The sequence below is a fragment of the Copadichromis virginalis genome, linkage group LG4, assembly GCF_057382275.1.
Source record: "Copadichromis virginalis isolate Kocher_CV1m ecotype Utaka linkage group LG4, C_Virginalis_male_GT1.1, whole genome shotgun sequence".
NCBI classification, from domain to species: domain Eukaryota; kingdom Metazoa; phylum Chordata; class Actinopteri; order Cichliformes; family Cichlidae; genus Copadichromis; species Copadichromis virginalis.
Genome location: NC_140621.1, coordinates 31,046,298 through 31,057,069, shown reverse-complemented (window position 1 = coordinate 31,057,069; position 10,772 = coordinate 31,046,298). Strand labels below are relative to the sequence as shown.

Below are 10,772 nucleotides of genomic sequence, written 5' to 3'. Positions count from 1 at the left end.
GTGTGTCTTTTAGTGTGTCTTAGAAGGAACAGTGGCAAAAGCAATGTAGATGTTAAGTAGGGAGTTGCATTGCTGTGGCTCCATCTGCTGGTTAAATATATTATATAAATATCATATAACTTCTAAGCCTTTGGGTTCTGCAACAAATTAGAGTACTTGCATTTTCACACAAAATGAAAAAAACAGACTTTACTTCCTCTAAACGGATCAAAGCATCTTTTTAAAAATTCCAGCTTTGACATAATAACCTGCAAGAATTATTCTGCTGATGAGTGTTTGATAGAAAGGCTGAAACTTTACCAACTTTATAGTCAGTATTTCATGGCTGATGTAAGAAACAGTTGAAACAGTAGTAAAAGAATTCCTGGAGTTGATAACTCATGATAGACAGATCTGACTAGTCTATGCTGATCGTGGGCGTCCTGACATGCTTTGTCCTCACCAAAGCTTTTTTTGTTTTTTCAGAGGGCACCACAATCCTCCAGCAGTCACTCTGTGAAAAATTCTATCTACGTCACTGAAATATGGAGTTGTCAAACAGCTACACACCCAGTGATTAATTTTTGTCTGTTATTTTCCCTGACGCAATAATTCAACATTACAAGCATAATCATCATCAGTTCACAGGAACCTCTCAGCCCTTCAGCAAGCTTCCTGTGCTTTTGTTATGCTGCCAGGACATATTGCTGGGAACAAACAATGCCTGCAGGGACTTTTTAAGTAGCTCATTAACTTAATGTTAAGGTCTTTAAAAGTATATTATTATAATTTGCATCTATGTAGCATAAATAAAAACGTGTTCATATCATTTGTTTAGTCTGTAGATGCTCCCATTTGGCACATCAGTCATACTGAATAGTGCAGATGTTCCTCTATGATTAACTGCATTCCACAAGAAATTATACATTTTAATTATAACTCTGGCAGGAATTATGGATTATTTCAACTATATTTTGTGGTTATGATAGAATAAAAATGAAAAATCCAAGCAAATAGTTCAAAATCATGTAAACAGTGCACAAACCCGAATCCTGGTTCTTGTGTTGAAGACGTTTTTTATAGAAGGAAAAAAAGAATGGTGAAAATATCTGTTAGGAATATTGTATCAAATAAAATATTACTTTAATTTGTCTATTTCTGCTTAAGCCTGTGGAGGATTACCAACTTGCAAAACCTACAAGCACGTTGCTCTAAGGTTACTTCAGTGCCATTGCTTTATTCTGATATAATAGAGAAAATTGCCCTCGATCCCTTGAACCCCTGCAGTGACCTTTAGCGGTCCCTGAACTTTCTTTGAAAGACCACAAAGGCTCACACACACAGCCACACGTACACCCTGTGAATAGATTTAGGTTTGTACGTGGATTTTAAAGGGAGGAGGGGATGGCGCATGCCCCGCATAGTGAAGGAAAAAAAATCTCAACAAAGTGGGTGGGAGCTTCAATTTTTTTTAATGCTTGGGGGGGCGGTGGCTTTCCTTTTAGGAGACAGATGGATGTGATGGCCAATAAGTGCTCAGTAATATTCTGCAGCAACCAACCACATCATCCTCCCTTGGAATTACATGCTGCACGAGATAGTTGCACAGGTTGAGTAGTTGTGTTGTCACTTTGCAGACAAGGGAAACAAGCAGCAATGTGACACAGGACCACTCAGACTCTGCTGGTGCCCTTTTCACTCTGCAGCATGAAGAATAATACGGAGTTTGGTATAATGCGTTAAACTGCAAAGCTCACTTAACACGCGTGTTTTTTCTTCTTCCCGAAACTAAGCAGTGAGGCAGCAAACATCATGGTCAACATCACAAAAGAAAGCTCGAGTAGTTTCTCCATCCAGAGGCCCGATCAGAGCTTTGGATCATCAGTGTGGATGAAGTGAGCGCGCTCAGTGAGAAAGCCCGTGAGAGCTGCAGTGAACGACGAGGAAAAAGAAAAGCAGGGACGACTGTTTTCATAAGCTGCGCTCGGCTGTGGGAGCCAAGTGGGGGGATGTCGAGCCGAAGTGGAGGAGCGCCTCGGGGGTGCAGCAACCCCAGCCTGCAGCCCCTTAGAGCCACAGTCCCATACCAGCTCCAGAGGGGCTCAGCTCTCCTCAGCAGAGAGGTCAAGACGGGTAAATACACACTCAGGAGGAGGGGGCTTGAATCTGCATTCACTTCCATGTGGTCCAGAGCTGAAAAGTTTGATTGTGCATCACTTAATCATCATTATTCCTTAGAAATGTGACCCAGTGGGGCAAAGGGTTAATGTTTTGTGGTTTTGATATATAGTGGATTTTATTCAAGCAAAAATATTGACTGTGTATCATCACAAAGGGGAACTGAGCCAGAGTGATTAATCATTAAACATGAATTGCTGGGTGATTAATGAAAACTGACCCTGCTGCTGTTTTTATCGTGGATGAATTAAGTTGTTCTTGTCATTTAAAAACTGCATATTTTTATATTTTGAAAAGCTGGTAAGACAAAACTGTGAATTTGTGATGGGGGAATAGTTGCTATTTTCTGACATATTTAATAGGAAATGCATTATTTTTCAATTCCTCAAAGTACTCTGCAGTTTAATCAGTGCACCTTTGTAAAGATTCTTCCAGAAGTCTCTAGAACTGTTAATTGGAGCTCTAGAGGGAAAGCATGTAACACCAGGACCAGCTATTCATACACTGAATGATTAATGAACCACAGCACACTGAAGAAAAGCAGGAAGAATATTTAAGAAGCAAATACAAGAGACGACCATGCTTCTCACCCAAAGCCAGGGCATGAACTGTTTCAGTGTGCCTAACTATGCACCAGCCGTTTTACTTGGATTGTGCTCAAAAGAGCACAATTCCAACGTGCTAAGTCAACAATGAAGGCTGCTAGCCCTGAAACATAACACTGTTCTCATAATGTTATTTAGACACTCAGCTGCCCCTTAGCACTCTGACCTGTGGGATTCCTGCTGCATGCTTCATGCTAACACAGCAGCAGCTTTAAAGACCTCTTTGTTTTACTTTGAGTGCTTGTTCTTTCAATGTATCCACAAAACTCACATCTGCATGTTATTTATGTATCCTGTCTGCCCTGCAGCATGGGCTGATGACAACATACTGTGGGTGTGCTTTTGGATTAGTTGTAAATGTACTAGCTGGCTGTGGTGAGTGTTGCCAGCGTTGTGTAGCTGGATGGCTTTGCTCCAGGTCAAAGGCATGGTCCACACCTGCCAGAGATACAAAACGCTGCCAACACGCACACATACACACTTGTTACACTCACACAGCCCTGTGGTCTGCACACTTATGGAAAGGAAGGAGGCTGTGAGCAACTGCCACTGGGGCTAAAGAGTTATTTACACTTACATGTCCAATACAGTGTCTTACTGAAGGCTAAACATGATTACACAGGCAGGAGTTCAATCCCTCTTCAGCACAGAAACAGTTTCGACATGTACTGAGTGGAAGCTTACACAGTCTCAACATGCCCCTGGCTTCTTTCTATTTTCTCTGTTTCCACAGCAGACAGAACCACGGCTCGTCCACCAAAACCCACCATCCGCCGAACTCTTTCTTTGGATGCGATTGTCGGACCCTATCTCCAGGGGCAGTGGCCCAAAGAAGCAGACGGGGCGGTAGTTAGCTGTGTCAATGATAAAGCCACGCAGGTAATGATTAATATATCCCGAAACCCCCAAATCTGCTGTGATACTGTGATGGAGTTGCTATAATCGAATGAGCTTGGTCTCAATTAATCCCAGTTTGTTCTGTACCAGTGCTTCTGTTAGTGCAGGAACACAGTGTGAACCTGTTGAATCAATTGCATAAAAGGCAAACTTGTGTGTGCTGTGCTTCTCCTGGATGTTAACGATTTCTATAGAGGACAAGATATCTGATGTTAGCTCTGCAGGTGTCTGGTGGTTCCAGTTCGGCGCGGCGGGTGGAAGGCAGCCAACTGGAAATACTCGTTTTTGTTCTTCTTTTAAAAAAAAAATCAGCTTCTCTTCCCTCGCTGCTCCCCCCCCCCCGACTGTATCTGCTCCTAACTAGTGCACAAAGCCTGGAGTAACATCGCCAAGCTCCGCAAGCTTCGTCTTCTCTCCTGACACAGTTTAAACCCGAACGAACCCCCTTTGCCTCCATTGTGAGACACAGGCCCCTCCTGACCTCATTATACAGGCACCCCATCCCCCAGCACTCCCCAAAAACCACACTAACACGTACTCAGCAGCACCCCACCCAGCACCTCCTTCTGCCATAGTTCCTCTGCATTATGTCAGATGATATGACTAGTTGTTTGGTGTTACTTCATTCTTTACTTTGCACACTACTGCACCTTTTTATTCCAGTCTGTGTTAGAATAATCACTTAGTGAATCAAATGAAAGTAACTGCAACCAATTAATCAATTAAATGTTTGAGGCAATTACATTTGATTTTAGTCTGAATAAGTGCCTGCAGCTCTTTGAGTTTTGTTGGCTTGTTTTTGAGCTAAATGCTAACATTATATTAACATGCTGACAGTCAACAATGTTTTAGCATTTTGCTAATTAGCACAAAGCTGATGGAATCTCATCCTCGTCATCCTCATCTTCGTTCGACTGCTCCCTTTAGGTGTTGCCACAGCAGCCAGCATCTCACCCTATTCTTTGCTTCCTCTTCTGTCACACCATGTCCTCCTTCACTACATCCATGAATCGTCTGTAGTCTTCCTAAATCTTCGACATCCTTTGTCCAATATGTCCGCTGGCCCTTCTCTGCACACGTCCAAACCATCTCAATCTTGCCTCTCTAACTAACTTTTAATCACCTTGGTGGTTAAAAATGATCTTGACACACTCAATAGTTGTTGAGATTGCAGATCTCATTAGAGTTTTCTTTAATTTGACCTATTAAAGTAGCAGCAGTTAAATATAGTAACCTTTAAAAATGAAAACTCTCTGATTGGGACTTCTTAAATCTGAGGTTCTGCATAAATGAAGAATTTTTTTTTTTTTATAGAATTAGCCCAAAATGTAAAGGAAATAATATTTTTTTCCACCTTGTTCACTATATTAAAAAAATAAATACCAAGCACATTTTAATCAGTGCCTCAAGCTGGAAATATTAGCCATGGAGACCAAGTGCTTTGGTACCTTGGGGTCTTTTTATAGGTTCGTGTTCCATGATCCCTTGTCCATGTTTTGGGGAGGGTGGGGTTTTTGATGTTGGATGGTGGGGGAGGTTGGTAGCCGTAACTCTACACCAATGCCACTGTATGACTGACTCATGCTGCTTTCGGACTTATTTAGCCTGGCGACAGAGTACGTATGAGTCGACTGAAGAGGAGATGATGTCGGTGTTTTTCTACAGGCAGTAATGGCACCAGTAAGACTTCCCTGAGCTGTGAGGCCGAGCACCTTGTGTTTCGGGGGACAGAAATTCACAATGCAGTCACGGTGCATGGTTGCCTGTGAGTGGCTTATGAATAGACTGGACACCAGGGAGTGGATCAGATTCTTTGAAAGTGTGTGAAGCAGTTGACCCTAAACGTGGAGGCACCAGAACCTAGAGTATCGGATCCTGTTGCTTAAGTTGACCCGTGTGATGATGAATGTCCAGTCTACTGCATACAACCAACAGTCAGCAGCAAACAACCCAGCTCCCACTGGTAGAAGATCAAGAGTCAATGTGAAGAAATCGGTACGGATATAGGAGTGAAAAGGATGTTACAGAGTTGTGACTGACAAAGGAAGAAGTGCACTAAAAAGTCTGCTTGCTGGCTGCTTTTTGTTTTTCCTCAACAGTGTGTGACTTTGTGAATAACAACAAATAACTTATTTGTGTGTGTAAGTGCACTGAGGTGTTGAATGCACTGTATTTATAGTTTTTACACTGATGTGGTTTGGATGTTTTTTTATGAGAGTGTAAGCCGGGCTGTTTTGCAGCTCATAGTGGTTTCTTGTCGCCTTCCGCTGTACAGCTGTTGTGGGGCAGGTGTGCAAGACAGCTGTGGGGCTCAACTTAAGTGTTGTGCATACGAGTGTCGAATGGAGTTTGCTGGTTTTGGCAAAAAAAAAAATAGAGTGGGTCTCCAAAAAGGTCGCCCTTTCTGACAGCCAGAATTACTGCCAATTAGGCCATTTTCTACCAGAGCCCCTCAACAGCATGTCAGGCAAAACACTGGATGCCTTATTTATATATGCTCTCTCTCTTCCTTTTTTTTTTTTTTTTTTTTTTTTTTAAGACTCCAAGTTCCTGGGCAGAGGAAACCCGGGGAAGACGAAGTGCTGGTGGGCACAAGCGCTCAGCTTCTTGGGGCAGTGCAGAGCACCTAAGGGAGGCAAGTATTGTATACACTAAAGCAGTTAATGAATCATTTCTTCTGTTTCTCTCACATACCCACACTCTTCTTCTCTTTGGCCTCCCATTGATAGCCTGAAACAAAAGGGTTCCTTCAGGGCAAACTTTGAACCTTAACCTTGAATGAATCACAATGACCCCTGAATCATTTTTCTCTCCACTCTGCCCTCAGGTGGCCAAGCTGAGACACCAGTTGCAGAAGCGTTCCCGCCATGTCCCTCCCTCAGCAGGATGCGAGCTCCCCCCCCACCCCCTGCCTGCAGGTCATGCAGCAGGAGTCACTCAGGTAGCCTTTTGTCCAATTAGGATATTAAAGGACACATACAACAAAGTTTTCATGATTGCTCCCAATGCCAGACTGTGTTCCACAGGCAGACGAGGAGGAGCTTGGTAACAGGGATATAAAAAACGCTTCTTTTTTTAGTACTGGCTGTCATCAAGTCTGCCGTGCTACTGCCATGCTGTCTCTGAAAGACAGTTTGAAACGAGCATATCACTCTGTACTGTTCACATGCACTATTAACAATTGCAATAGTGAAAAACCAGATAATCAGGCTTAGGCTACCTCAAAATTTGTCCGTATTATACTCGTTTCTCCTCAGACGATGCCGCTGATGCCGCTGAACAGACTTGCTCCACGGCTGCGACGGAGCGTCGAGGGCCTCAACTTAGAGCTGGAGGAAGTGTTTGTGTGTGAAAAACAAGACGATCAGCATGAGGTTAGGGCACTGAAACTTGCTTATACGTAAAACCAGAAAGGTTTTAATATCAAAAGGTTATAAGAACTACCAGTATCAACCAATTTATAGTGCAGTTGCTTTTCTCATCAAAATATCTGTGTGCCATATTTCATCACTGGTCACTTCATTAGTTACACCTTGCTAATACCAGGGTGGACCGCCTTTTGCTTTCAGAACTGTTTTAATTATTCATAGCAAAGATTCAACAAGGTGCTGGAAACATTCCTCAGAGATTTTGGTCCATACTGACATGAAAAAAAGAAAAGGATCGTTATTCACATTCACTTCAGTGTTATTATGCTAAATTTTCATTTATTTGCTTCTAAATTTCACAGATTTTGGATATCCCAGATGGCCACAGAGCTCCCGCCCCTGCCCAGAGATGCAGCAGTGGCTCTCAGAGTGACCCCTCACCGGGGCCACTGGATCCTTCCCTTCTTTCTCCTTCTCAGTCCCCTTGTATTCTTGATACGTCACTTCTGACACCTTCAGGTTCACCTTGTCCTTTGAATCCATCACTTTTATCCCCATCCCAATCTCCCTGCACCATGGGAGAGCCAGGTTAGACAGGCTTACATTTCCTGTTTTGCAGTGCTTTATTAAACCATAAATGGATATATTTTTGAAAAATAATAATACTACAGACAGAGATTTGCTTTAATTCTGGTATTGTTAGTGAAAATCTCTCTCTCTTTATGCAGAGCCTGTGGACTATGAGATCTTGTGTCCCTCTCCATCAGCATCGCTTCCTTCATTTGCACTGGATCCTCCTCTGCTGCAGGCCTGCTCCTCTTCGCCTCGTCCCAACAAAACCTACTCTTTTCAGCGCGAACCGCCAGAAGGCTGTGAGCGAGTTCGAGTGTGTGAGGAAGCAGTGTAAGTACACCAAAGCATCATGCATAGATCATATCATGCAATTATTTCCTACTTTCTATACCACAAATTTACTTTTGTACCCAACTAAACCCCTCCCACAAGTACCATCAGAGCAAAACAGGATGTCATTACCACTCCAAATCAAGTTCAGATCACAAGACAAAAGGCACACGTTGTAATCTTGGAGCCAGTAATGACAAATAATGTTGCAAAAGTTTTATACAAATTTATTATTTATGTGTATTTTTGTAACAGCTTGCTATGCATTTACATGTGGTCCCTTATGAATTTAACATTTCCAGGTTGAGCACCAAGTGTCCACCACTTTGATGAAATTTATGCCATTTTTCCAGTCTCTTCCAGTCTGAGAGGTCTCCAAGGAGGATTTGTTTTTAAATGTAACTTATTTACATTAAGCCACGTGACACGTGAAACAAGTACAAACTGAGGCCGTAACATTGCATTTGCAGGGGAATCATTATATAAACATAATGTATATACAAATAGAAAGAACTTGGATTTATAGGAAATTTTTCCTTAAAAAAAAACATATAGATGATAATAATTCCTATATGTGTGGTGATATTTATACAAAGTTTTGTTGAGATTGGCCCACCCGTTAAGGAGGACATAGTTATCTAGAGACATAAATGCATATATAATCTATGATTATTTAAGTAAGATGATGTTATTTGCACACTGTACTTGCTATCAAATTATGACACCATCTGAGTTTAGATTGGTTCCCTATATGCCACGTTTTCATCTGTTAATTCTGTTTGTCACTAAGTATGAAATATACAGGAAAAATGAAGCCTTGATTGTGTTACCGAATTAGGATGACTTATTATTTGTGGCACATTAATTGCAATAATATTGGCATCCTTATTTGATATTCTGTAGAAAAATCTCCAGTCACTATATCAGCAGAAACAGATGAAAAAGCATTTTATCCTACACATTTGTGGGATTCCATAGTGTGTTGATTAGCAAAATTGCCTAATGCCCAAAGGTCACAACTCGGAGGAAACGCAAACCCAGCCTCAGGAGGTCACGAGTCAGTATCTGCCTTGGAGCAGTCCCAAGTCTGGATAAATGAGAAGGTTACATCAGGAAGGACACCTGGCCTAAAAATGTGTGTTAAATCAACTATGCGGCTCAATGCATTATGACAACCTTAGAAAATAAGCTAATTTATACACTTTTGAAGAAAACAGCTTAAATTAGTCTTGTCAGAATATCAGTGCACACTTGAAACCTTCTGATCTTGTGTGACAGTTATTTTTCACTGAATGATTTAATGGAATTGAAGGGTTGTAGAAGTTGTTATTATGGTGCTATAAATATGTAACTACATATAAAGCCGTGGGTGCTGTGTTGCAGTATGGGGGTTCATGCTTCTATCTCTCCATCTACAGCTCTGCCTATCAGGATGAGACTCTCCTCCAGTCATCCTGCCCTGACCCCAATAAAGTCAACTTCACCCCCCACGGAGGCTCAGCTTTCTGCCCGGTCAGTCTTTTGAAGCCCCTCTTGCCCTCCATGGACCTCCTCTTTCGTGGCCTGTCGGTATCTCCCGTCACTGGCTGCTCAGGTCAGGCCTCTCCTACCAGGCACCTGGGCATGCAGTAGGTGGATATCTGAGCAGAGTCTCTCAGGACTGAACCACATTGCACTGCCAGGACAAGCAGAAACTGGATGTGATATTTTTTTTTTTTTTAATGCATCGTGACAATGGACAGTGTTGCATCACTGCTGTAACACGCCATCATCACTGTGATCAAAATAACCTTTGTGACTGTGAAGATTTGTTGCTGTCATACTTTAGAATAACTGTGGCCTAAATTCTGCCCGCTTTATCTTTTGTTTTGGTTTTTTTTATGTTTTTTTTCCACCTGCAGGAAGCTTTGATTCAGCTGATATTTACCTCATCAGCACTTAAACTGTCCTAGTATTCAACCGTATGAGGCATGGATTAGACTGCAGGATTTAAGTTGTGGAAATGCTTGAAAAGCTTTATAAATACTTGCGTTTATTAAATCATTCTTTTGCATTAAAATTGTTCTAGTTAGAGACCGCAGTCTAGAAGGGATGCTTTTATTTTTCATCTTGAAACGTGAGAATTTACTGTCAAAAACCCTAGCACTTAGAACACACACTGGTACAGGTTTTGCCTTCTTACTATCCAAACAATTGATGGGTTTTGTAGTCGAGTATTGTTGATTTTAGATAAACATCCAGCTTAATTTGTGAGGGTTAACTGATGAAAAACAAAATATTTGTTGAATTTTATATATATATATCTGTTTGAAATATTTTTGGCTTAAAGTTTCCAATGTCCTACTTTTCTACAGATGTGTTTCAAGGGAGATACATATTTTTATGTCCTTATAAGAAGCACACGATACTGCTTCTGTTTTCACTGTTCTGACTTGTGCTGTTTTATAAGCAGACATTTTATAGCTTTATTTGCCTACAGGGGGCTTTGTTATAACCAAACTATTTTTAATAACTAGAGCAGGTCGCAGTGTTTGTCAGTTTGAGCCTTTTTTGAACCCTGGAGTTTAGACCACAGTGTTAGTGAAGAGCTTGACTTCCTTTTGATTGAATTATTATTCAGTTGTGTTTTTTCAACATAATAAATGACCTACATGATAAATGGGGAGTAAACGTCAACGAAGAATTTTTCAGCCTTTTTTCTTTTTTTTTTTTTGGTATTCTTTTTACGTGATAGCAGTTACTGTTACCTGTGCTGTTGCCTGTGTAGAAAACAATAAAAGAAAATTGTTTTGGGGGCGTTAAAATGCCTTCTACGGTAATTATAATTCCTGTGGTTATTTTT

General features: G+C 41.4%; 1 protein-coding gene across 2 annotated transcripts; it reads left to right on the top strand.

Moving 5' to 3' along the window:
* The first annotated feature begins 1,583 nt into the window (after nt 1-1,583).
* fam117aa (family with sequence similarity 117 member Aa) lies at nt 1,584-10,755 on the top strand. 2 transcript variants are annotated; one of them, XM_085454863.1, is made up of 8 exons: nt 1,584-2,112; nt 3,496-3,641; nt 6,199-6,294; nt 6,487-6,600; nt 6,917-7,033; nt 7,390-7,615; nt 7,756-7,930; nt 9,349-10,755. In XM_085454863.1, the coding sequence occupies exons 1-8, from the start codon at nt 1,989-1,991 to the stop codon at nt 9,560-9,562; spliced, it is 1,212 nt and encodes a 403-aa protein (XP_085310989.1). In that variant the 5' UTR covers nt 1,584-1,988; the 3' UTR covers nt 9,563-10,755. The 2 variants fall into 2 exon arrangements, with proteins under 2 accessions (XP_085310989.1, XP_085310990.1); XM_085454864.1 differs by lacking the exons at nt 1,584-2,112; nt 3,496-3,641 and adding an exon at nt 5,250-5,654.
* The last annotated feature ends 17 nt before the right edge of the window (nt 10,756-10,772 follow it).